The sequence below is a fragment of the Tursiops truncatus genome, chromosome 3, assembly GCF_011762595.2.
Source record: "Tursiops truncatus isolate mTurTru1 chromosome 3, mTurTru1.mat.Y, whole genome shotgun sequence".
Classification (NCBI taxonomy): Eukaryota; Metazoa; Chordata; class Mammalia; order Artiodactyla; family Delphinidae; genus Tursiops; species Tursiops truncatus.
The window spans coordinates 75,656,389-75,684,243 of NC_047036.1; the positions used below are offsets into that span (position 1 = coordinate 75,656,389).

General features: G+C 36.5%; 1 protein-coding gene across 7 annotated transcripts in view; it reads right to left on the reverse strand.

Annotated features, from left to right (window-relative positions):
- Window positions 1-27,855, reverse strand: part of KIAA0825 (KIAA0825 ortholog) — a 398,660-nt gene that overhangs the window by 276,038 nt on the left and 94,767 nt on the right. For 6 of the 7 annotated variants that reach the window (XR_012330774.1, XM_073802294.1, XM_073802293.1 and 3 more), the window contains 2 exons: window positions 9,150-9,311; window positions 1,469-1,563 (listed from right to left, as the gene is read on the reverse strand). Coding sequence is in view for 6 of the 7 variants with exons in the window: in XM_073802294.1 (XP_073658395.1) it covers window positions 1,469-1,563; window positions 9,150-9,311 (257 nt within the window). In the remaining variant the exon portion in view is untranslated. Of the gene's footprint in view, window positions 1-1,468; window positions 1,564-9,149; window positions 9,312-26,200; window positions 26,916-27,855 lie in introns of those variants that run through there. The other variant, XM_073802296.1, reaches the window with a different exon arrangement.

Consider the following 27,855-nt stretch of genomic DNA (forward strand, 5'->3'; position numbering starts at 1 on the left):
CTGCTGATGCAGGGGACACGGGTTCGTGCCCCGGTCTGGGAAGATCCCACATGCCGCGGAGCGGCTAGGCCCGTGAGCCATGGCCACTGAGCCTGCGCGTCCGGAGCCTGTGCTCTGCAACGGGAGAGGGCACAACAGTGAGAGGCCCGCACACCGCAAAAAAAAAAAAAAAAAAAAAAAGAAAATTGAAAACATTTACTATTCAAATCTCCTCCTAGAAGTCTATTTATTTACATAAAATATCATTGGCTTACTTCTACTCTTCCCATTTGATGTTTGGAATCATACACCTTCCAGTTAGAATATATCAGATTTACTAGTTGATCCAAGAAAAAAAAAGAGGAAATAATGTAGTTTTCTGTTCTGTGTACAAAGGAGCTACCCACTAAATCCCTTTCTTCTATTACCTAATGCTAATTTCTTAATATCTACTCTGATTTTTGGTTAAAACATAATGTATAATTTTGCATTTTTTCTGATTATTTTCCTTGCTTTCTACATTGAAACTCTGTTAAAACTCTATGTTCTTTTGCCTTTTTAAAGGTTTACCTACTAGATCAGTCAAGATCCATTCAGAAAATAGAAACCACTCTCAGTATTTTGAAAGGAAGAATTTTAATGTAAGGTATTAATTACTAAGGTGATAGAAGATGTGAGGAGCCAAACATGGGTCATGAAGCAAGACAGTTATTTTATTACTATTACTACCACTACCACTAGCTACGACTGCTCCTAGGGCTGGAGGAACAAAGAGTGGGAACAGTGCTATGCAAGTGTAGTCCCCGGGGCCACCAGTGAAGGAGGCCGACCTGCCAGGCGGACCTGAAACCTCAGAGAGAGGACTGTGTGTGGGGAGCAGCATGGAAGAAATGAAGGAGTCACAGCTACTCCTGGAGATGTTCTCTAAAACAGAGCAAGGGGAAGAAATCCTCTGGTTTCTCTCCAAGAACTTCCCTCCAATCTTCCCTTAGTGCTTTTCATTGGCCAAACCTACCCAGGTCCAGAAAGCAAGAAAGCCTGGAAGAGGTTTTTCTCTACAATACAGAACAGAGCAGAGGAAGAGTGGTAATGGATCTGAGAGCAAACAGGGGCATGCTGGGCACACTCAAATAAGAGGCCAGTTCAAACTATTCTTTCCTCTTTCCTTTCCTTTTTCATCTCCACTTTCTCACTTTTCAACAGTTGTCTACAGTCCAAATTCTCAAGGTGTAGACCCCGAGTGGGATGAGAACAAAGATCTCTTCACTGCCAGCTCCCTACTCCTTGCATGGAACACACTGTGCAGCACAGCAGTGTTCCCACTAAATTCAACTTTCATCAAAATTAATAAGACTATTTTCAACCAGGAATTATTTTTTTAGTGGCAAAGGGTAAAACTCAAGACATTTTGATTCATAAAGGAGTCATATAAAAATGATGATGCTATTACATATGAATTAAAAACCACCACCCATTTTTCCTCACTTACCTCTTTTACTGGTAGCAATTGCTCTGAAGGAATACTGGTTTCATTTGTTCTAGGTTTCTCTATTACAACTTCTCTACTGGATGTCTCCAAAATTTCTATGCAATAGAAAACAAACACACAAACTTACATTAAGAAAAACAAACCATACTAGACGTGATTAATAGGTTAAAGTTAATTACGTAGAAAAGCTCTATCCATAGTACACACACACATACAAACACATCAAGGTACAAAGAATACAGTCAACAAGAGGTAGGGTGATATTGCCATCACAATAATGAGAGGATCAATACATAGAGTCCTTTTCTATACATACAACTTGATGGAATTTATATGCTATTTATATTCAAATTTGATGTATATGCATATATAATCTGTAAAATTCAGATCCTTTTGTCATTAATTCATTTTCATGTTAATAATGTAGTATAAGTTAACTATACAAAGTAAATATTAATTTCTTTGTTCATTTAAAAAGCTAAAATCTAAAGTACTGCTTTAAAAACCAGTGGTGTTCTTTAGCACATTAATATTTCTTTTTTGGAAACAAGAGAGAACAAAAGCACATGGATAAACATCATCATATCAGGAAAAATTATACTTTTAATAAGATTATCAATAAGTCATTGGAAAAACACAAACACTGAGACAGGTAAGAAATGATCTCTAGCTTCTAAAATGGAAATACTTCCTCAACTTTTATTTTTCAGAATTAAGAAATTCTTTCCATGGGAAAAATACAGATCTACAAAAATGTAATGAATAAATATGCCGAAGAGATCCTTCCATTTTCTATTATGGTTCTATTAATTATAGTTTAATTCAATATGAATGACTTAGCAATTATATTTTGGTTTTGCTTAGACTTGATATATGATGACGAATTATATAGCACGATTAATTTTTCTTTTATTTTAATAATCTTAAGAGTCTGTTTCTCCTTATATCCTGGGCAAACAAATCTCCAAATATCAGTGATTCTTATCGGCAGGGCTTCTGACAAATATAGTCATCTAGAAAATTGTGGGATATTTGTTTGTTTTTTCTAAATATGGTTCTATGAGCTTAATCATGAATGATTCGTAAGTAACACAATCCACAGAAACATTCTCTCAAAAGGTAAATATTCCATTTGGTAGGCGATAACAACAACCTTTTGAGAAATGTTATCAGAGTTAATTCTGAGGAAAAATTTCCCCCAACTCTAGTGTTTCTTAATCACTTTGGATTTCTGAACACTTCATAGAACTTGATTAAAGTGACAGAACACTTCATCCAAAATGCACAATATGACTGTGTGTGCGCACACACACTCACACGTGCTATTGGAGATTCCCAGGCCCTCTTGTAAAGCACGTTCACAATCCTCAAGGGGCCGTGGACTGCAGTTGAGGAATCCTGCTTCATTTCTCAACACACATGACAACATAGACAAGGTTTTAGATCAGTGTTATACCATTTAACCTAAAATGCTTTCTCTATGACTTGCATTTTATTACATCTTTTGCAGAAGCTAGTGTTATTAATAAGGATGAATCTCAATACTGAAATAAAATCCAGATTAAGCAGATTTTTAAATAAAGAAAAATGAAACTATAAGTCTATTAAAGAAAAAATGGAATTTTTTTCCCAAAAGATACAAGATAAGAGACTTTTCAGAAGGACACAGAAGCCATAAAACAATTCTGCATAACAAAAATATTGTTAATTGAACTGGATATGAAAAACTGGCTTGTAACTCTCTCTCAATGTCCATAGCTTTAAAAAAAATTAATAGACTTTAGCTTTTTGAGCAGTTTTAGCTTTTTAGAAAAAATTGAGCAGAAAGTACAGAGTCCCCATATACTCCCTCTCCCCCTGCCCTCAGTTTCCCCTATTGTTAACATCTTACATTGGTGTGGGATATTTGTTACAATTGATGAACCAATATTGATAGATTACTATTAACTAAAGTCCATAATTTGCGTTAGGATTCATTTTTTGCGTGGTGCAGTTCTATGGCTTTGCCAAATGCATAGTGTCATGCATCCACCATTATTATCACACAGATTAATTTCACTGCTCTAAAAATCCCCTGTGTTCCACCTACTCACCTCTACCCCACTCCTCACCCTCCTTAGCAACCACTGATCTTTTACTGTCTCTATACTTTTGCTTTACCTAGGATATCTTATAGTTGGAATCATATAGTATGCAGGCTTCTCAGATTGACTTCTTTCACCTAGCAATATTCATTTAAGTTTCCTCCACGTTTTGTGTAGCTTGATATCTCTTTTTTTTAAATCAATGAATAATATTCCATTGTATTGGCATACCACAGTTTATCCATTGACCTACTGAAGGACATCTTGGCTGCTTCCAAATTTTGGCAATTTTGAATAAAACTGCTGTAAACATTCATGTGCTGGTTTTTGTGTGGACATAAGTTCTCAACTCATTTGCATAAATACCTAGGAGTGTGATTACTAGATCACATAAGGCAAGGTTTAGCTTTATGAGATAACAACCACACAGTCTTCCAAAGAGACTGTACTATTTTACGTTCCTATTAGCAATGAATGAGGGTTCCTGTTGCTTCACATCCTTGCCAGAATTTGGTGGTGTTAGTGTTCTGGGTTTCGGCCACTCTAGTAGGAGTGTAATGGTAACTCCTTGTTTCAATTTGCCTTTCTCTGATGACATACGATGCTGAGCATCTTTTCATATGCTTATTTGCCATCTGTATATCTTCTTTGGTGAGCTCTTCAGATCTTTTGCTCATTTTTAAATTGAGTTTTTTGTTTTCCTGTTGAATTTTAAGAGTTCTTTGTATATTTTGGATACAAGGTCTTTATCAGATATGTATTTTGCAAATGTCTTTCTCAGTCTACGTTTTGTCTTTTCATCCTCTCTGTGACCATTCCTTTTTACTTAGCATTTCCACCTTAGTAACTTACTGTCCAGATATACATGAGGACATATAAGACATACTTCAAGTAAATTTGCCGTATCATTGTTTGTGGAAGCAAATGAAGAGGAAAAAACAACCCTATGTGTCTATTAATGAGTAGCTGATTAAATTATGGTACATGCACCAATAGAAAACTATTCAGCTGTTTTTCTGAATATGGGGTGTTTCTAGATAATTGTTCATAAAAAAAAGAATCTCTGTATAGTAGGACAATATTTGGTGTTATTTTAACATGGGGATATATATGGAAGTAGTTGCCTTTGGAAAGGGAAACTAGACAAATGGAGTGGAAAAATACTTAATTTTAACCATATATTCTTTTATCCTGTTTAAAAGTTTTACTACATGCCTGGACTATTATTGGAAAATAGTTTTAAAGAAGAAAAAAATAATAAAGATCAAGTTGTCAATGACATGAAGAGGAAACACTTGGATTCTTAATGTCACTTTACTTTTCTACAGATAGGTCATAAAAATAGTTGATGTAAAAGGTATTCACCCTGGAAAAATAACATTAATTCAAAGCACAAGCTTTGCAGGTCTATTCTTGGAATTAACTATTTGCCATTGTGTAACTATAGTTTAAAACTTATAAAAAAGGTTAATTATCTTATATTTATCATTTCATTCCCAAATACATTCTGCTTATTCACTCAAAGTAATGGGCTTTGATGTTTACACACAACATCTACCTATTTTCAAGATGAACTAAAAAATAAGATAAGCTTCCCAAGCCTTCTTTTGCTGGTGAGCAATTCTATAGTAAGATAGAAAAAGAATTATTGAGCAATTATGATAACCTGTATAATATAATCTTCCCCTCCAAATTAAAAACATTTTTAAAAATTTAATCCTATACAGAGAAGCCAAAGGGATTATTTTAAGGCAGGATTAGTAACACTGAATCTAGACTAATAAGATATCTCACGATTTTAACGAATTGTGGCATTTTTATATTTGTTTGGAATTCAAAATGGTCAATTTCAAAATTTGGCATTGTCAAACTTTATGAGCTCCTTGAACATTTAACAAATTATTTCACCTATTTAAAAATATATTGGACATTCTATACACTTATTAGCATTGTCTAGAGAAGGTAGCCCATTTTTGGCTCATCGTTCTGAAACATAGTTATTTGCATGCAGTCAACACTGGTTTCTTTAAGAGTGTGCCCAGACTAAGGACCTCAGTAGAGTAGGGCAGAGGGTCACAGGAATGCCAGCTGCTGAGCAGCCTCTGCCTATGGAGTTCGCTGTGGTTCATTTTACACTTCTGGTTAGTTTCCACACTGCCGTTTTCTTTCATAGAGAGTAGAGGTTGGCAGTACTTCCCTGTGACATCCACTTTCACACCCAAATTGGTCTTCATAGGCTCCCATTGTGTGCACTACAAAGCAACTTGCCTTGTTGGCAGCTCTAAGTGAGAACTACAAGTCTCTCTTTTCTTTACTGTTCTTTTCTGGCTCACAAGCAACCTCCCACCAAAAGCTGAATTTGTAGAAGAGACTACATCCAAGAGATAATACTATGAAAAAGTATGAAGAGAAGCCCAGGTGGCCACCTTGCAAATTTCCAATGTGGAAGCCTTCGACCTCTCTGCCCAAGAAACAGCTAAAGTCCTAGTGTAATGAGCTTTACAAACCCTAGGAGCCTCTTTACCTTAACTACATACGCCTCCCTAATACAATCCCTTAACCATCTAGCTAAGGAACTCTTAGAAGCCATTTGACCCCTCTTAAGACCCCCTAAGAGTACAAACAATCTTTCAGAAGATCTGAAATCTTTGATTCTTCTGAGACAAACCCTAAGTGTTCTTCTTACATCCAATTGAAGCAGCCATTGCTTTTTGTCATTGCTGGGGCTAAAGAAAAATGAGGGCCAAGAAACCTCCTGGTTTAGATAAATCTCAGATGCCACCTTTGGAAAATTTGAGGAACTGCCCGAAGAACAGCTTTATTCTGAAGGAGTATTAGAAGTGCCCCATAAATCAAACCCGAGTCCACTCCATAAGATAAGATAATCCTAAAAGAAATACAGTAAGATCCCATAACAGTGAAATAATGTCCTATCATTTTTCTGAAATGACCAAATTAGAAAACCATCCAATCATGACCAAACAAAAGCAAATAAATATAATAACTAAATATCTTTTCTTTCTCAGAAAATATTTCTTGTGTCTCTACAAAATCTATTGCGTTGTATTCAAATTCCTAAAAGCACTGCCAAGTTGGCCAAATCTACATTATAGTAGTAAACTTCAAAGTAAAAAGTAAAACATTTGGTTAATCATCTTTATATTTTCTCTATGTGATGTTAAGCACCTGGATATTTTTAAAACATCTGGACAATGAAAAAAAAAAAAACACCTTACTTTTCATCACATTGTTTTGGTTACATAGACATACTACGCAACTCCTTCCAGGATTTATTAGCAAAATATGTTCCAATCAAAACAAATACACCAATAACCAAATGACTTGATCTTTTTTCTCCCCAGCCTCTCCCACACAAGATTTCTAAGCAAAACATTAACTATCAGGATAACTTGAGATTCATTTGGTTTCTTTAATCATTCAAGAAATCTTTTCCTTCCTGATTTAAGAAACCAAGGCTTTTGATAAGAATTGACTAACGTGGCTACCCTGAATAAACCATTTAAGATTTTTCTTGACAATTTCCCTCAAGATCATTCTTTTCAGGGATCCATTTACATAAAATTATGGCAGATTAAATCTTGGCTTTGTTACAAAAATATATGGATGAAGAACACATATCACAAGAGGATGTTCTAATACTTAGACATTTCTTACAGCTGTCCTTCAAATTTCCTTCCACTTACTATGTTTGATAATCCACAAATGTGTTTCTATAGTACACTATTATTAATGTGATACTGAAGTTGCTTTTATCTGCCATGCTGCTTATATGATGACAAATTTGGGGTAAGACTGTATATTGTGGCATAATTATATGTTTTCTCTGTTGATTTTATTCAATAATCATAACTTTTGCTCTCAAATACACAGCATTGGCAAGTCTCAACATTGTTTGATCTCAATCCAGTGCAGTTGAACCAGCTTTTTCTTTTTCTCCTTTTTTCTTGAAATCAGTGTGTCAACTCTTTGCTTCAGTTCTTGGCTATTTAACTTTTGTATCTTTAGAATACCTCTCTAACACAACTCTAGTTTTGAATTTACGCTGCCCTTAAGAGGAATAAAGTTCTCAGAATGAGCTATTTCTCAAGGGCCTGGCCTAGGACCAATACAAGATGAAACCAAATGGATAGGGGTCTAGATGCTTTGGAGTTCACTCTGTTTTTTGATCCACACCTCAGAAAAGATCTGCTAGAGATGTGGATGAGAGACGCCAAATCTTAGCCGGGTATGATGGATGAGTACCAACACCAAGCATCAACTGCTTGTGGCACCAATAAATTTTTGTCAAAAATTAGGACATCATATTTCTCTATTCAGATCTCTCTTTGATCCAGTTAGTTCCATCTAGAAGACCCTCTAGGGCTCACATTACCTACTAATAAATCGACTTTTTCATTCCATCTTTTAATTTTCATATTATCTGTCCTATGTTTTTATTATTTTCCCATTTGATTTTTTTGTCAGATTCAGAAATCTATATTCCACACTCATTTTTCTTCAAATTATATCCAAATTTGGAAAAAACAATCTACATTATTTATTTTATAATTTAATAGTGCTGCTTAAACTTAACCTGAAACGTAGAAGGCCAGTAACCTATGCTTAATACAAAACAAACTCCAATCTTTTAACTTTTCTAACAGTATTTACCCAGGCTAGGTAAATAAAGAAATACAGAAGTAAATATATTAAACTACATGTAATTTTCACTAAGAAATCAGGTTTTGAAATTTGCAGATTGAGTTTTAATCACTTGCTTCCTTCACTTTGTTTTGCAAATGCAGCCACTATTCAAATTTACTCTCCTTAAAATATGTGGTATTATGTAAAAGAGAACTTTGTATAGTCCACTCTGATATAGATGAAAATCTTTATAAATATAGATATGAAAACAGAGAACATGTCTTAACCATTATGCCTCTGAATTGTTAGAGACATTATTTGAACACACATGGCACAGTTTTCTTTAAAAGGATTTTGTTGAGACTAACTAAAAACAACATATTGTATAATTATAATTACAATTGTAACAACTCACATTTATTGTTTATGATATGCTAGACATTCTTTTAAATATTTTACATTCACTAAATCATTTAATTTTCACAACCCTACATAATATATTGGAATCTAAAGCACTTAATACTGAAAGAAAATAAAGAGAAAATTAACTTAGTCTTACATCATCATTTTAAAGATGAGAAACTGGTCGTCTAAGGAAACTAAATATTTTGCTCAAGGTCATCAGGCTGCTAGTGGCAAAAGAGGAGCTACTAGACCATCCGGTCCCCTTGATATTTCCAAAGGCCAGGCTGTGTTTCTTTGAGTTAAAAAAAATTTTTTTTTTGATCGTATTTTAACTAAAGACAATTATCCAAAATTGACTTATGATGCTTTCCAATTAAAACTATGGAATTTACAATGTATAAGGGATAAAAATGTAATTTCATGGTATGCTTTATAGTTAATGTTTATTTAAAGAATTCTGTCCTGTATTTTCGTTTTTTCAGGTAATGGTATAGATTTAATAGCAGGAAGCAAAAACAGAATTATAGATTTGCAGAAGAGCATACTACCTGAAGTATTCCTGGGTGTCTTGAGCCATAAAAATATTTCTTCAAATAATTCCTGAATATTTTGTTCCAACTTCAAAAAGGATTTTATGAGCTGTGATAAGAACTCGAGTTCATCTAAGGAGAGGAAAACATTTCTTCCTTTCTGTGGGCATTCAGGAGTAACTGTGAAAAGAGCAGATCAATACTGTTGAACATGTTATGTGTTTTCTCATTCAATATTAGAATAATCAATGATTCCTTAAATCATCAAAACTAACAAGATCCTTAATAATTAAACCAAGTTTGTTCTTTAGTAAATACATACAAAATCTCCTGGGAGAGTTTCCCCCCCCCCCACCCGGGAATCTGGAGATAAGTATACTGTTTGATGCAAACATGACAATTAAATAATTATATTAAACCTCAGAGTTATTAACAGGAATGTGATTTGTCGTTATAAAATCACATCTTATACAATTCTGTTTTTTTAAGGTCTGGCATAATTTGAATCTAGTCACAAGGAAATATCAGACAAACCTAAACTGAGGGACTTTCTACAAAATAGCTGGTCTGTACTCTTCAAAAGTGTCATGTCAGGAAACACAAAGACTAGGAAATGTTCTAGTCAAAAGGAATCTAAAAAGACATGACAACTGAAATCAATACATGATCAGCATTTTACTTTATAAAGGACATTATTAGGGTAATTTGATGAAATCTAAGTAAGATCTACAAACTAATGCTATTACTGCATGACTATTAATTTTCTGATTTAGACAACTATACTGTGGTTATGAAAAAGAATGCCCTTGTTCTTAAGAAATGCACACTGAAGTACATAAGGGTAAATACTTTTGATTTATTCTCAGTTCAGAAAGAGAAATCGTTTTAAGTGGGAAAGAGAATGCAAATTTGGAAATGTGGTAAAACATTAACTTTTGGGGAATCTGATATTTTTTAAAGTGTGAAATTAAAATAAAAATTTAAAAGAAAAAAAGACTAGATAAAGGATATAAGTCTTCAAGACCTTAAAAGTGTTGTTCCTAGATCAATAAAAAGAAGCAAGTTAACTTATTGAATCTAGATTATATTATTCATGAAATCATAATTAAAAATAACTTTTGTCTAAATAATTATGGTATCTATTGCTTTCCTAAGAACAATACAACTCAAAAGATTGATTTTTTTCCCTCATAATGACATTAATTGTTGTCACACTAGCATTTTAATATGATTAAAAAAAAAAACTTATACTCCTTAAGAGTACGGAGAAAAGACTGACCTCACTAAATGGTACTTTTGACCAAATTTTCAAGGATTAAAACAAAAAATCCTTCCTTTTTGATTGCCACTTCTTAAAACATGTATGTAGGAAGTGTCTTGAGGCTAAATTACAAAATGGAAAATTTGTAAACTCTTAGAAAGTAAGCATTTAAAGTGCCTTTGTAGAGAAAATACTGAGTGCTACTTAGAAATGATATAAGGTCTGGTGATTCCATGTAAGGAAAAGATTACCTTTGTCACACAGATTTAGAAGGAAGTTTCCAGAAATGTAACAATTTTATGGGTTATCCACTTGCTTAACTGAAACTTTAAAATATTGTTATCAAATTTGTAGCCATGTGATACAGTCTTTCATATGATGTAAGACCAAAAATGTCATGGTATATTTGCAGATATTATGAGAGAGACCAGTCAGCCAACTTAAACTGTGGAATTTAGTCCCGTTCTTAAAGAGTAAAAAAATGCTTAAAAAAATCTTTAAGTATTTACAAAAACTGTTTCACCTCTACATTGATGCTAACCCCACATATATTAAAGTCTATCTCTAAATAGCCCTACTCACATCTACTAGTCTCCCATAGGCATGCCAGAGAACACAAGCGTGTACAATCATCATGTATAACTAAGGTTTTGCCATTAAAATCATGACCCAAAAATGAAAAGAAAGGAGAACAAATATATTATGATTCACTTAGCTGTTGCTTGATTCTCATTTGGCCTGTAGATGGAGGCTGGTCTAACCTTCTAAATCATAAAGATGTTCTTTTTGGAACCAGATTGTTTATAAGGCAAATTTTCAAAAACTTTAAGAATTCTTCCTAATTCTTTAATAGTTTGGCTGGAAATTAAACCTAGGTTTTGTGTAGCTCAATTCTAAATTGGAAATATTGTGAATGTTTACAAAGTAAGAAAAAAGCCACCCCCCCAAATCTCTGAGAATTATGCATAGATATATATATGACCTAACAGTGCTACTTGTTTAAAAATATGTAGGGTTGGGGCTTCCCTGGTGGCGCAGTGGTTGAGAGTCCACCTGCCGATGCAGGGGACACGGGTTCGTGCCCCGGTCCGGGAAGATCCCACATGCCGCAGAGCGGCTAGGCCCGTGAGCCATGGCCACTGAGGCTGCGAGTCCGGAGCCTGTGCTCCGCAACGGGAGAGGCCACAACAGTGAGAGGCCCGCGTACCAAAAAAAAAAAAAAAAAAAAGTAAGGTTGGAGGATTATACTTGAAAAGGTCTTACCTTCATGACCTGGACTTAGAAGGATCCAGAAATGTAACAATATTGAAAGGCAAATCTATTTCAATCCATGAATCATTATAACGTAATAATGAAAGAGGATAGAATAATATGTATGACCTAAATCTAATCATTTTGTCCCCGAAAAGCAATGATTATGATACAGGTCCATTAATTAGTAGTTCTTATTTCCTATTACTACTAGCTCAGCATTCTCCCAAGGTGCATCTTGAGGGTTAACTTATGGGGAAAATAATTTGTGATGAATTCATTTTGTGAAAGTCCAATTGAAGTAAAGTAAAACACAAAGGATGAAATAGAATTTCCCAAACTTATTTCTTTTATTTTCCCACACAGCATCTCACAGGACTTGTTTTAATCATCACACTTCAGCTCATAATTTCTTTCTGCCCAAGCATACCTATTTTTCTGTTCCTTAGACTTTTCACCGTTAATCACACTAGGAAAGGGTTTCCCCAGGCAGGAGCTCCCTTTACTTTTGTCTTCACTAAATTAATCTCCTTGTCCTTCTTTCAAGATTAAATTCTTATCTGGATACAATCAATCCAGGAGTTTGCCTTCCCGTGTTAAGCCAATCTGGTCTTTACCTTTTTTTTTTTTTTTTTTTAAATCACTGTAGAACTGTCTCACTTCAAGAAATTTTGGACATATCTGTATACACACAGGCAAATATGTTTTGCTGGGTACCAATCATTGTTATAAAATACATGAAATAAGGATTGTTGTTTTATTATAGAATGAGCTCTATGATTCTTAGGAAATACAAACTTCTCCTAAATCCCAAGAAAATTATAAAGAAAAAATCTAAGTTTCCATTCTAGAGCAAGACATTATTTAAATTCACCATCAACTAACAATGAATAAATTCATGTAAATAATAACTAGATAGCTGAGGTTTTTTCCTCTCTATATATTTTTAATAAAACTTTTTTCTAAAATATAAAATTCTCTGCTATTCTATTATTCGGAGTATTTAGAACACAATTGAAATTTTCCTTCATGACAAGGTTACAAGGAAAGTTACTTTTTTTTTTTTTTTTTTTTGCGGTACGCGGGCCTCTCACTGTTGTGGCCTCTCCCGTTGCGGAGCACAGGCTCCGGACGCGCAGGCTCAGCGGCCATGGCTCACTGGGCCCAGCCGCTCCGCGGCATGTGGGATCTTCCCGGACTGGGGCACGAACCCGTGTCCCCTGCATTGGCAGGCGGACTCTCAAGCACTGCACCACCAGGGAAGCCCTAAAGTTACTTATTTTTGTGCTGCACTCAGGGACTAATGTCTGTCCCTCTGTTAAAGGGCACTTCTCAAAATGACAATCATTCGAAAAGTGTTCTGTGATCAAATAGGTTTGGGAATTACTACATACTAACAATTCTTTTAAGTGATTCACAGTGCAAATTAGTAAAATAAAGTCTATTCACTTCTATAATAAAGTTAAAAAAATTAAAAACTTAATGTTTCTCAAACTTTTTTGACCAATGAACACTGGTTTACTGACATATCTATTAACTTCTAGAATTTCTCAAACTGCTTAGGGGACACTGCTCTGGATTACAGTCCCACTTGAGTATTTATAGCTGCTTTGTAGTGTTTCCCCCTATTGTCAGGCCTTTCACTGTGGGTTCTTGTTGCTGCCCTTTTCCACTTATAAACTGTTGTTCCTAATAGAATCATGGTATTTTTCAGACTCCTTTGAAAAACTAATGAAAGTCTTCTAAATCCTTGTAGACACTCTTATTGAAAAAAATTCAAGTAGTCATAGTTTCAGGGCTAAACAGAACCACCTGAAGTCCATCCATGGTTGTCATAGGGCAGCATGGTCCAGGACTTTGTGTTTTATTAAAAATGCAAATCCCTAGGTCATCTCCAGATCCCTTTTAAGCAACTGCCCCAGGTGAGTTTTCTGCACAGGAAAGTTTGAGACCACTCCCTGAGGGATCCATGAACTCCAGTTAAAAACCCCTGTGGTTGAAAATCACTCTCTAGGCATCAGAAAATGGATTTTGGTCTTAGCAAGTCAACCAAAGAGGTGCTATTGTATAAAACATCAATAACTATTAAAAACAAAACAAAACAAAACCCTTTACTTTTTCCATGGTCAAGAAATGTATTTATGATTTTTTTTTTCATTTCTGGAAGAAATATGGAATGTCTGTAGGGAATTTCTAAGATAAATTATTATTTATCTAGATATTTGCTCTGGGCAAAGGTAGAACTGCTCCTAGAAAAAACACCTAAAGAATAGTTAGAGTTCTTTAGGCACACTCATCACAAATGTAAAATGATTTCCTTGAGTCCATAGACTACGTCCAGTTTATTCATTATAGTATCTTAAGAACCCAGCACAAAGTAGACACTCAAAAATACTAGTTAAAAAAATAAATGTATGAAATCCCTAGAAATATCTAACAAAGAAAGAAATATAAAACAAAGAAAGATTTCATACCTAATCCTAAGATGCATTCTTCAAAACAATAAATATTTAAAGATATGAGTCAATAAATAAATAAATAGACAAATAATTACAGTATTATATACACATTCTTTTTAGTATTTTGTTTGACAAAATAAATTTTAAAATTATTTCTAAAAAAGAAAATGTGTGCAAAAAGATATAAAAACAATGATGATGTGGAAACTTGATAAAGCATATTGATATAACTGACTAAAACACAATTTTTTTGTGTTTAAAAATAAAATTATATTTTAGAAAAAAATTCCACCACTAAAAAATGCACAGATATTCATAGAACTGTTATCTTAACAAAATAGAGAATCTCTTCTCTCTGTCTCTCTGCCTCCTGTCTCTGTCTCTCTCTATATATATATTTATACATACACACACACACATATAGATATATCACTTATAAAGAATATATAATACTATAAATTATATACTTAGAAGTGTTTTTCACCCAGTAACTAATAGTTGGAATATTAACTCCATTATCTTGTAGCAAAAATAGGGACACTGAAAATAAATCTAGAGGGACATTAAAGCTTCTCACATTTGATCTACAACAAAGCAGCTTTTGGAATAAATATCAAAGTCCAGCTAAATCAGACAGAACATAAAAATGTGGGTTGTGGCTGAAAGTACACATATTATTTTCCAAAACCATTAGCAACAGAATTCTTGTTAATAATAGCATTAAGATACATGAGAAAATGAGAAGCTAGAAAATCAGATAATCTGAAGCTGGTGGATCAGTATAATAGGATAAAAGGTGCACATTTTAGTTTTCCCAAGAAAAACGAACACTAGCCACCCTATTATTGACTGTAAATGGATCCATTTTCAGTGAGGAAGTATTCTTGATGCCACCAGACAAGTGATGTAAAAAAGAGGTGACACACAAAAGCTATTGAAAGTCTCATTATTCCAGATGAAATTCATGACATAATCCAAATGGAAGATATTTGTTCCAGTAAAGAGAACTTTTTAACAGTCTTACAATAAGAAGTCAGCAGAGATTGCTTAGGAACAAATAACAAGCTGTACTTTTCCTAGTACCCAAGTCACTTTCTGAGAGCAGGTGGGGCTTTGGAGCACACTGTTGTGTTCTAGTGGCCTGAAGGAGCCCTGTGCCTTCTTGAGCGCCTGCTTCCAAGGAGCCACACAGCAGGGGAAGGAACAGAACTTAAACACTAAGGCCCTTCTTTGTTACAGGAGCCTCGTCAGTAGATGGAAATCATGAAGGACCTGCAGGCATTGCTTTTTTGTCACATACACTAAGAAGAAATTGAAGCTGTTTATCCCCCTTTCTATGGCATTATTTTTGTAACTTTTCGTTATTTTTCAAATTTATATGACTAGGAAAGCATTTGAGGTAAAGACAAAGAATATTTCCACCTTAGTTTTCCAAACTGAATTTATTATTTTTATCTCTTTCAAGGAAGCTTCCATATGTACTACCCAAAACAAACAGGGTAAAACTTTAAGATAAATTGAGTAAATGAATGAGCAGGTCAATTAATGATTAAAAGGAGGAAGTGAATAACTTTGAAGTTGAGTGAAAGTGTAACCAGACACAATGAATACATAGACCTTTTGATACCCCACAGTTAAGTGTCAGGACCCTTCTTCTATATGGTGAGAGGATGCAGAAGGAACTATAGGGAAAGCTGAGCCTCAAAAAGGTAAATGAATCTGAAAGTGAATTCAGGAAATGTTTAACTCTTAGAAGCTGGAAGTTGGACACCCCTTCTTTTTTGCTCTTTCCCTACTTTTGTTTCTTCCCCCATGTTTTATTATGGGGCATACTGCTATTTCTAGCACCACTACGTGAGGCACAAGAGGTAGCACAATGGGGTAACTAACACATGGAATTATGAACCAGAGGGTCTGGGTTCAAATTCTGCCACTGCTTCCTACTAGTTGTGTGACTTTTAGGAAGTTATTTAGTCTCTCTATGCCTCAATAGTGTATAAGTTTTAACTGAGTTAACATGTTAGAACAGTTCCTGAGAGGTAATAAGGGCTGTATAAGTGTGTGATATTACCACCTCCTCTGAGAAGCCTGCCCTCATATCCTAGGCAAGCTTAGTTTCCTATTCTCCATGTTCCTCCCTATTTTACCCTGCACATATCTTTATTTTAGCACTTACTGTGTCATTTATAATAATTAGTTTGGGAGTTGTCTCCTGCAACTTTAATCTGAAAGGCAGAGATTTTTTCCCTCTTTACTGCATTCCCATTATCCATCATAGTGGATGATACATACTGGTGAGCGTCAGAGACAACACCAACTGTTTTTAACTCATTTCGTTTGGCTTTTTTCCCTACCATAAGCAAGCTTCTTTAGTAAAATACTAATATTAAATGAGTTTAACATTAACTGTTGTATGTCAATTTTTAACAGGAAATACTTTGGGGAGTAAGAACCATAAACATTATATCAAAGACCTATTTCACTTTAAAATACTTTAAATATCACTATTATTTAATAGGTCCATCTCTAAGCTTGAACATGCATGAAATTGAATGGTAGCTCCACTCCAAGACCTTCCACTGCTTCTTTGCTATGTCAACCCTTCAAAACACTGGTTTTATTTTCATGTGTGTGTGGTCATCATCATTTTTAGGGGCTAATATAAGCTATGCACCTATGCTCATAGAAAGAATGGCATATGATTCCAGGAGGTTCCCTGATCCACTGAGGTCTTAGGGCCTCATTGATAACCTGGTTAAGGCCCTCTGCCTTGGTGTGCCTAACCTGATGAGAAGTCAGATGAGCAGGCCTCAGGGTCTTCCTCCCCCTGAGGAGAACTGTAGCTTCTAGAAATGTCTACTTCCCTTTGCAAGAAGAATAGGTTTGGTCCAGCTTCTACTTCATAATCTCCTTATCACTCTTTCCATATGATAAAAGTTCTCAAAACATTTACAGAGAGAACTCTCTGCCTACTAAGACACAGGCCCTGTGGTAAGGTGAGGGAATAAACTGAGGAATAACTAACTAAACCTCTACGTGCTCATGAATTTAGATAAACACACAGATTAGTACCAAGTGGCTACTGCTTTGATAGTGGGACACGATGACCAAATCATTCTATTAGAATAGATTGAATTGCTAGTATACACCATATCTGCATTTGCTATACCTTCTTTCTCTGACTGTTCCAGGCAAAGATAGTTGTTATGCTTAATTTTGCATCCACTGACAGGATTGGTAATCGTGGTCTAAAGACAGGTAGACCTAGGGACAGAGGGAGTCACTGTGTTTGGAATAAATCCTCACAACCCACGCAAAGCCCCCACGTGACATGGAGACTTGCTGTTCCCTTTGGAAGGGCTCACATAGCAAATCTCTCCTTGCTTCACATACCACTGGCTGAAAAGGGTGGAGATAAAGTCATCTTGAAGCTATTCTTCTGGGTCAATGAGAAAAACTAAAAAGAACCTGCTTCTATTATTACCCTTTTATGATTCCCAGGCCAACACTGGCTCCACTGGATGTTACCTAAATGTACTGCTAAATGATAACAAAATTCTCCCACACTCCATTCCATCTTCTCTGGCAGAAGCTGTCAGTATTACATTAACAAGGGATCAGACTTCTCATTCATTTGCCAAGGGTATAATACTCCTGTCCCTCTGCTATTTTCTCTCTTTCTTATTTTGTTTTTCTGACTGAGAACATGAGAGAGAATATCTGACTCCTGTTGCGGTCACTGTTATTTGAAGATGCTAATCAAAGAATGGCTTACATTTGAATTCAGCCAAAATTGAGAAATGTACCCAGGATAAATTTCTGAATATTTTCTCAGCTGACTTTTGTTTTATGCTGGTATAACTCCCAGTTATAAACACGTAGATATGCTGACCCTTTTAAAGAACATCTTAATAAAAAGACATCTCTAGTGTAATGAAATAGGGTTTAAATTCTAAGTACTGTATGCTAATGGCACATTATTAATGAAATATCTTCCTAATATCCCTTTCTCAGTCTCAAATTTTGCTAGAGTTCAGTTAATTATAGCTCTTATCATAGGTGTTACATTCTATTATCATGACCAAAAATTAACCTGCAGAAAAATCTTAAACTAAGTCTAAGGTTGTATCTGAGAGTTGATATTTCACTTTTTAAAAGAATATGCCATGATAGAGATGTTACATTATCAGCTTTTAATATAACATGTTAAAAATTAATTTTAACAATTTAACACTGGCGTAAAAATATGCCATCATCAAAAAGATGGATTTAAGTTAAGACTAACCTGCTGAGTATGCTTCCTAATATATTTTCTAATTGAATCATAACCTTTCAAAAGAGATTGAACATTTTTCCTCTCTTATACTAAAAAATAAAGAGTAAGATTCTCTTTACACTTTTTTTTAATCAGGTAGGCAAATTACAATGCCTATGAAGGTATGTTAAAGTTAATATGAAAGGAGATAGATATGGTGATAATAGCAATATCTCGTACCCACCCAGAAAGCTGTACTCATGAGCTCATTATTCTAACAGAGAGTAGCACAGGCCCTAGACTTAGGGAAGCCATTTACCAGGTGTGATAGCACCTCACCGAGCAAATTTTACAGTTATTTTACCTTTTTAGCTGTCTTCCTCACCTAAGCAATAGTTAATTCAGCCACAAAGGCAAAGTCATATCTCCTTCAAACTTCAAATAAGACTCTGGAGCCCCCTGGGAAAATATCATCTTTTATATTGTCTTCCCTCAAAAGGCCCATGAGCTACGAAAAAAATCTTTAAGTGGGTTTCACTTGCTAGCTCAACAAAGATTTGCCTTGTACGTATAATGCACTAGGCAACCATGTGACATACACCACTGGTGGTAACAGTTATAAGAGAGGTACAGAGTAGCATCTGAAAGTAGGATGGGGGTGACTAGTCAGGGCCATGCTTCATACCAGTCACTATCAGCTCCTGTGGCCACCCCTGTCTCTTCAGACCAAATTTATCCCTCTTCAACTATTTAACTTCAGGCAAGAAAAAAGGCATTAGTTTCAATATATATTAAAAACTCAGAACTGAGAAAAGTCCACAGATAAAAAACTAATTGAGGACATGATCAGGAGTTGATTGTCAACCTATTTTGATATAAATGGCCAGTAATGGGCTCTGTTGTTCTGTTACAGTTTATTTCATGAAAATATTGCTTTTGACTGGAAAAAGTAAATTAAAAAATACATGAAAAATCAAACTGAACTTGGTTTTTCTTTGTGTATATAAATATTAGTTGTCTTTGATTTTTATATTATAATAAAAAATATTAAACTGTTCAATAAACACAAATACTTTAGAATTCAACTTGCATTGCATTGGGCCCAGTGTTGTTGGTACCTCGGTTGTGACAAATTAGAAAGGAAGATAAGAGTAGCTAGAAAGACATCAAAAAGTCTACAAACAATAAATGCTGGAGAGGGTGTGGAGAAAAGGGAAGCCTCCTACACTGTTGATGGGAGTGTAAATTGGTGCAGCCACTACGGAGAATAGTATGGAGGTTCCTTAAAAAAAAAAAAAAATTGAGTTACCATATGATCCAGCAATCCCACTCCTGGGTGTATATTTGGAAAAGACGAAAACTCTAGTATGAAAAGATAACGTGCACCCCAATGTTCACTGCAGCTCTATTTACAATAGCCAAGACATGGAACTAACCTAAATGTCCATCAACAGATAAAGAAGATGGGGTACAATATACAAAGGAATATTACTCAGCCACAAAAAGGATGATACAATGCCATTTGCGGTAACATGGATGCACTTAGAGCTTATCACACTAAGTGAAGTAAGTCAGACAGAGAAAGACAAATATCATATAATATCACTTATATGTGGAATCTAAACAAAATGATACAAATGAACTTATTTACAAAACAGAAATAGACTCACAGATGTAGAAAACAAACTTCTGGTTACCAAGGGGAAGGGGGGATAAGTTAGGAGTTTGGGATTAAAAGACACACACTACTAATAGATAAACAACAAGGACCTACTGTATAGCACAGGGAACTATATTCAATATCTTGTAATAACCTATAATGGAAAAGAATCTGAAAAAGAATATATATACACACACATATATGTTCAGCTATATATACACATGTAGCTATGTATATATTACTGAATCACTTGGCTGTACACCTGGAACTAACATAACATTGTAAATCAACTAACTATACTTCAATTAAAAAAAAAAATAGTAGATGGAAAGGGAGAAAGAGGGAAAGGCAGTGAGAGATTAGTGGAAGGGGAAAGTCCCCTCTAACAGGGATTGGGGCTTTATAGTTTGTAGGATAAATCTGGCCCACAGCCTGTCTTGGTATGCTCTGTGAGCTATGGTATAGTCTGGCTTTCCTCTTTGTAAATGGCTGGGAAAATTTTTAAAAGGAGAATATTTCATGACGTATGAAAACTATATGAAATTCAAGTTTCAATGTGCACAAAGTTTCATTGGAAAACAGCCACACGGATTCACTCGCCTACTGTCTCTGGCTGCTCTGTGCCACAATGGCAGAGTTGAGTAGTAAAGACAGAGACTGTATGGCCTGTAAAGCCTAAAATACTAACTATCCCTTCATGGAACAGAAAACCTCTGCCATAGAAGAGAAGGAAGAATGTGAAAGAGAAACAGTCACAGACAAGGTAACAAAGAAAGGGAGAAGCAATGTTTAAAAAGGAGCGGCAAGATGAAATGGAGATAAGGGTAATCAACAGCTACCATTTACTGAACACATAATATATGGTAAAAACCATACATACATTATTTCTCACCTTCACCAAAACCATAATGAGGAAAGAGGCTCAGAGAAAGTAAGTTACTTATCATTGAGGGACAAATGTGAAAGTACTCTTTAAGAAAAATAGCAATGACACTAAATTTCAGTTGAAAAACAAAGTACTATGGGAGTCAGGAGGTGATTTCTAGGAACAGCGTGACTCAGTAAGACCCATGTAAGAATAATATGGACAATTTTGGTCCATCAACAAGAGACAATGTAAACTTTACCCAGCACTGAGAATCATCTTTTATGTGTATCTTTCTTTCAAACACCAAGTGCTATCAATGATAATAGAAAATAATTATATAATGCTTACTTTGTGCCAGATACTGTTGTAAGCATTCTTCCATACATTTATGCTAATCCTCTAAACTCTGTGAGGAAAGCACTAACATTAGCACTTGCCTTGAAAGTATGAAGAGGTTAAATAAATTGCTCAAGGTCACAAAGCTCATAAGTAGCTTTTTAAATGTGCTTGCTACATTAGGATCAAACTATAGCAGGCATCAGAATTACCTGGAGAGCTGTTAACACACAGATTGCCAGGCTGCCGCCAACGCTCCTGATTCAGTGAGTCTGGGGTGGGGCCAGAGAATTTATATATATATATAAATATATATATATATATATATTTTTTTTTTTTTTTTTCGGTACGCGGGTCTCTCACTGTTGTGGCCTCTCCCGTTGCGGAGCACAGGCTCTGGACGCGCAGGCTCAGTGGCCATGGGCCCAGCAGCTCCGCGGCATGTGGGATCTTCCCAGACCGGGGCACGAACCCGCGTCCCCTGAATCAGCAGGCGGACTCTCAACCACTGCGCCACCAGGGAAGCCCGAGAATTTATATTTTTAACATGCTCCAGGTGATGTTGCAGCTGCTGATTTAGAAATCACACTCTGAGAACCATTACTCTATCGCCTCTCTCTCTCTCTTTTTTTTTTTTTTGTACTCCCACCTAGCCATCCTGTTTTCAATGTTTAAGGCTTTGCTTCAGGATAAACTCTCATCAAAATTCACACTTAGATCTGAGAGAAAATGGTCCTCTAGGCAGTTTTCTTATATTCTCCTCCCATTCAGGTAATCTTACACATCACTGGACAAGTTCTATTTCTTAAACACTTCTCTCAAGTTACTTTTCTGCTCAAAAATGTTTAACAACCACCATGTATAACTTAAACATCAAAGACAAGTTTTCAAGACTCGGTATGTAATCTGCCCTTATGCTAGGTATCATGTCATGCATTCAGTCATCCATTTATTTGACACCTTAGTTTTTGTCTGCCCAGCACCCTTTTCCCCCTTCTAGTAACGAGTTGATCCCTTGCCTGTTCAGAGGCCTTCTCTGAGACATTTTGAACAGAGGTACCAGGGAGTTGTCAGGATGTAAGCAAGAAGCTAGCTGCCAGGGATCACCTACTTTATGGAGTGGAGAAACTGTTCTGAGAATGAAGTCATCACATGGGGAGAAACCAAGACAACAAGTGATGAAATACAGCTTGAAAGCTAAGTTCCATTTGCTCAGGTCTCCAGAAATCTTCCAGTTTCTGTCCTTCCAGAGGTTTAATTGTTTAGAGCTTTCTTCTATTGTGTGAACTACCACATTCTTCTTTAATCAGTGCCCCGCCCGCCCCCACCCCCCGCTTTTTGCATATGAAGCAGAGAGGAGTAATGGGAGAACAATGGAAGAACACCCACAAGCTCAGAGTCCTGGCTAATGCTTTCACCAGTAATCTATAGACTAGTTCCTATGTGCCAGTCACAGGTCTCTTCATGGCCTCCAACAAGTCACAGTAAATCTCCACCACATTGCTGTCTGAACTGCAAGGGAAGGTCTTTCCCTTAACCTCTGCCTACACAAGGTCTACATACACTTCAAGGCCAAACTCAACTCCAAATAGTGTTTCTAGCTTGCTCTTTCTTACGCTAAAATCTCCCTTCTCTGAATTTCTTATATACTTAAAGTTTTACACAAATTACTTGGTGATTAATTTGACATGATAAGATTTTTTTCCTCTCATATTGCTTTGTAGCTTAGTCTTTTTCACCTCCTAGATTTGAAGGTAATAGGGACAGAGTAAAGGGACAAAGTACGTGATTAAATAGTTAATCCCAGTAAGGGATCATAAGTAAAGGAAAAAGTATGCAAGAGCCCTGTAAGTCAATGATCACTCAAGAAAGCAGGTTTGCTTAGCCACAGAACCATGCAACAGAAGCATGAGACATGTCCCCGAACAATAAAACAATGGTGGACTGAGACCCACATCCTGACCAGTAAGGTAAGTTAATAATTCCTAGGACACGCTTCTCTGAGCACACTAATGACAAAAACATAGGGAAAGGTGCCACTACCCTGAAACCTAAGATGATTTACCATACTTTACTATACGTTACTGCCTTTTTGCTCATTTCCATTGTGCCATGACAGTCCCAGTTTGACCAGGTAGGGACAAGAAACCCACACACACACCTGATGTAGAGGAGGAGCTGATGATGGAAGCATGATGTCTACTCGAGAATGAGGAAGAAGCTGGTCTTCTCCTCTCCCCACTTTTCCTTGATTAGAAAACTGTAGTCTGCTAAGTTCTTAGTGCGGCACTCCCTTGCCCGCCCACTTGTATCTCTCACAAGGGTCCTATACTAATAAACTCTTCCCGTACCTGTCGCTCTGCCTCTCACTGAATTCTTTCTGCACCGAGACAGAAGAACCTACGCTCTACTGAGTACCGAGTGGGTTTCAAAGGCACTTGAAGACACCAAATATAATTTAGGCTTTAAATTGATTTCAAACTTCCGAAAAAAAATTACTTGGAGGAAAGTCGTTTTTCTCAAAAGGAATACTATTGATAGTTTCAGAGTTGAGCTGGGGGTGTGGGTGGGTAGCAGAGGGCAGGACTGAGCTACAGAATAAGGCATCTTGTCAGAAATCTCTGGGTTGAGTGATGAGATGGGAGAAGCCAGGAGGACTGAGAAACAAGGCCCAGGTTTCTTTCTGTTGTGCCTTCCAGATAAACCTTCCATTCTGTATACATTCCCTACTTTGCATTAGAGGAAAGCACCAGGAAGAGAACACTGTCTTCCTGCCTTTCCAGATCCTGCCTACTCTGTAACCAACACACTTCCATTTCATCTTGTTCATCCTGGACAGAAGTCAAGAGCGACCCCCACCAGCTGGAATCACTTTCTCAGAACTCTGCAACTGCTTGTCTGCATAACTCCCAAGCAGCTTTTCATATATTCATATTTGATTTCTCAATATAGATGGGAAGTAAGGGTTTTATGCCTTTTGGAATTCCCATTAATCCTAGCACAATATTTCTTAAATAGTAGGGGCTCAATTAATAAGTTGATTAGTTGGCTACTACAACATACCTCTAGATACTGATTTATTTCAAGAAAATGATTTGGTTAAAAAAATATTCATTGAACTCCTATCGCGTGTTAGGCAGTGGATTGGGTGCTGGGGAAAATAAATAATACTTGCCCTTGAGGTGCTTAGTATCCATATGGGGAAACAGACCCCTAATTAGATATTTTAATAGAATATGCTAAGAGCTTTGAGGAAGGCATATGGAGATGCTGTGGGAGCACGGATTAGGGGCTCTAGCCCAGAGAAAACTTCCTGGAAGAAATCACACATGAGCCGTCATAAAGGATCAATGGGAATTAGGCAGAGAAGGGGAGGAAGAGGGTAGGGGATGGGAGGCAACAGAGCATGATCAGGGGTTTCTGTCCGTTCAGTGTTACTAAAGAGTGAAAAGTATGAGGTAAAGAGAGTCATGAGATGAGGTTGAAGGAGGCAGGTGCCAGGTCAAGGAAGGCTTGCTTTCTAATACTAAGTAGCTGGGGGTTTATTCCTGACAGTGATGTGCTTGGCAGATGTTTTAGAGGAAAATAAGAATAAGGGTAGGAAATTCAATCAAAAAGCGAAACAAAACTATTTTAACAGTCCAAATGAGAGATGATAAAGGTCTAAATTGTTCCTTGATGACAGAAATGGAGAGGGAGAGACAGACTTGAAAATATTTAGGTAGTGAGGCAAAATGTAGAATCTTGGTAATTCTTTGGATGGCGGGGGAGGGGGTAGAAGGGGAGAATGAGCCATAGTTTCTGCTTGAGTGATCCTTAGTGGCATTAACTTGGACTGGGGAAGAGGACTGAGATCAGGGGAATGACAAGGAGTCCCGGTGTGTCCATGCTGTGTGTGGAGTGCCTGTGGAATATCCGAGGGACCTGATGAACAGACATTAAGCTCTACCAGTACACAGCTCTGGGGGGGAATCAGTGCTGGATCTAGATCAGGTAGTCATTCACACATAGTGATAGTCAGAGTCAAGAGGATAAACAAAGGAGATATCCAGATATATCTATTATTTTAATTTAGTCTTATTTCATTACTATTGTTCATTTCTAAAGTTAGTATAGCCCTTCCAGATGTCATATGAAGCGTTTTAAAGATAAAATGAAGTATTCAATGAGAAATTGATTTAAAAATAACAAACATGCAGCCTTTTGTCATATATTGGTGTTTAGGAACACCGTATTAACATACGATGGCAAGTCACTCTGTCAGATTATTGCTACATATGTTTTAAATAATGATAATAACAAAGCACTTAGTCTGTGCCAGACACTATGTATAATATCTATATTAATACTTAGACACTATGAGGTAGGTCTTGTTATTATCATCTCCATCTTAGAGATTAAATGACTGACACTCACAAAAGATAAGCAACCTATCCAAGGCCACAGAGATGCCAAGTGGCAAAACTGGAGTGCAAAGCAAGTCTGGCTCCAAAGCTCCTAACAGCTATAAGGCATCGAGCATTAAGTGCCCTGCTCTCACCCCCAGGCCTTTTTTGTTTTTTTGCAGCAGTGAGAGGATAGCTGACAAAACAGCAATAGCCTCGATAATCCAGAAGGAGGCAGCCAAGCACAGGAATTTTAACACACACACAAAATCATAATTAATGAATTGATGTCTAAATGAAAACATGCATCAATCTAGGTATCCATGCTTCTGAATTTGCGTAGTTAAAACCAACCGACTATATTGGCTTTGGAGGGCAATTTGAATTTACGCATCAAAATTTACATTAGCTTATTCTTTGGCCCAGGAATAACTCTTCTAGGAACAAAGATTTCAAAGATATACACAGAGGTATATAAAGAAAAGAAACTGGGAGAAATCCTAACACCTGTCAACAGGAGCTAGTTAATTAAATAATTAAATAAATAATTATACAATAGCTTGCAGCTTATAAAAAAAATAATGCATTTCGTACATATTGATACAAAAGAGGGCTTCCCTGGTGGCGCAGTGGTTGAGAGTCCACCTGCCGATGCAGGGGACACGGGTTCGTGCCCCGGTCCGGGAAGATCCCACATGCCGCTGAGCGGCTGGGCCCGTGAGCCATGGCCGCTGAGCCTGCGCGTCCGCAGCCTGTGCTCCGCAAACAGGAGAGGCCACAACAGTGAGAGGTCCGCGTACCGCAAAACAAAACAAAACAAAATAAAACATATTGATACAAAAGAGGTCCATGACATAGTAAAAAAAAAAATTTTTCAGAGGAATTTGTAGAATGTACATACACAGCACAGGCAGGTGTGTAAGTGTGTAGAAGGGTACACACCGAGCTATTAACAGGGATCACTTTAGGATGGTAGGATTAAGGGTAGAGAGGGTGAAAGAGACCTAACACTTTTTACTTTATATACTTCAAATATGTACATACACACACACACATTTACATGTGTATTTATGAAATAGTGGGCATGTACTGCTTTTGGAAGGAAAAAATTAAGACATTTCTAAATCCAGTGAGTCAACAATCTAATAAGATTAATTTAAATTTAGCCACATGCAAATAAATTATGCTGCATCTATATAATGGAATATCATGGTGCTACTGAAAAGAATGTCAGAACAGATTGCATTGACATGGGAGGAGATCATGAAATATTAATTGGAAAAAAGCACATTGGAAAAAATACAAATTTGTATGTTAATTCTTATATGTGCATACAAAAAATTCTACAATATTCAACGAAGTATAAGAATAAGAGAGGGGCTTCCCTGGTGGCGCAGTGGTTGAGAGTCCGCCTGCTGATGCAGGGGACATGGGTTCGTGCCCCGGTCCGGGAAGATCCCACATGCCGCGGAGCGGGTGGGCCTGTGAGCCATGGCCGCTGAGCCTGCGCGTCCAGAGCCTGTGCTCCGCAACGGGAGAGGCCACAACAGTGAGAGGCCCGCGTACTGCAAAAAAAAAAAAAAAATTAAAAAAAAAAGAATAAGAGAGGTGACCCTGTGGAATCAGGATTTGAGGGAAGGAAATGAGTTCTTAACTTTCTCCTTAACATATATCTGAGGTTTTAATTTTTTTTAATAATGAAAATTTATTACTCTGAAAGATTACCTAAGTAATAAAAATATTTTCATCTTATTTCCTATCTTAAATATTTGATATCACAAAATCTATATATATGACCTAGAAAAAAATTTCAGATTCAAATGTTTATGAAATATATAATTTAGCATAGCTTTAACATGTTTAAAGGCACACTAAAGACTGAACAAAAAGTAAAAGTACTTTAACATATTTTCAAAATCTGGGTTTTTCTCTTTCTTCCCATTCCCACAATGTAAATCTAGGCCACAAATGCTCTGGTCTTCCTTTTGGCTGTGGAATCACCTCTCCTCTGGTCCCACCTCCCCTCTCATGAAGGCAGGAAGTTAGCTTTCTTCTTTCACTGGGAAGGCCCCTCGTGAGACCCCACTGCCCTGTGAATGAGGATGCATGTTCTCACCTTGTTCTAAGCTCGTTAATGGGAGTCTCTCACCTCTGCTCCACCTCTTCCACAGCACCCACACTGCTTCTCCATTATGTGACAAGCTCATTCCCTCTTCTAAGCTCTTGCTCATGCCGTAAGCATTCCTCTT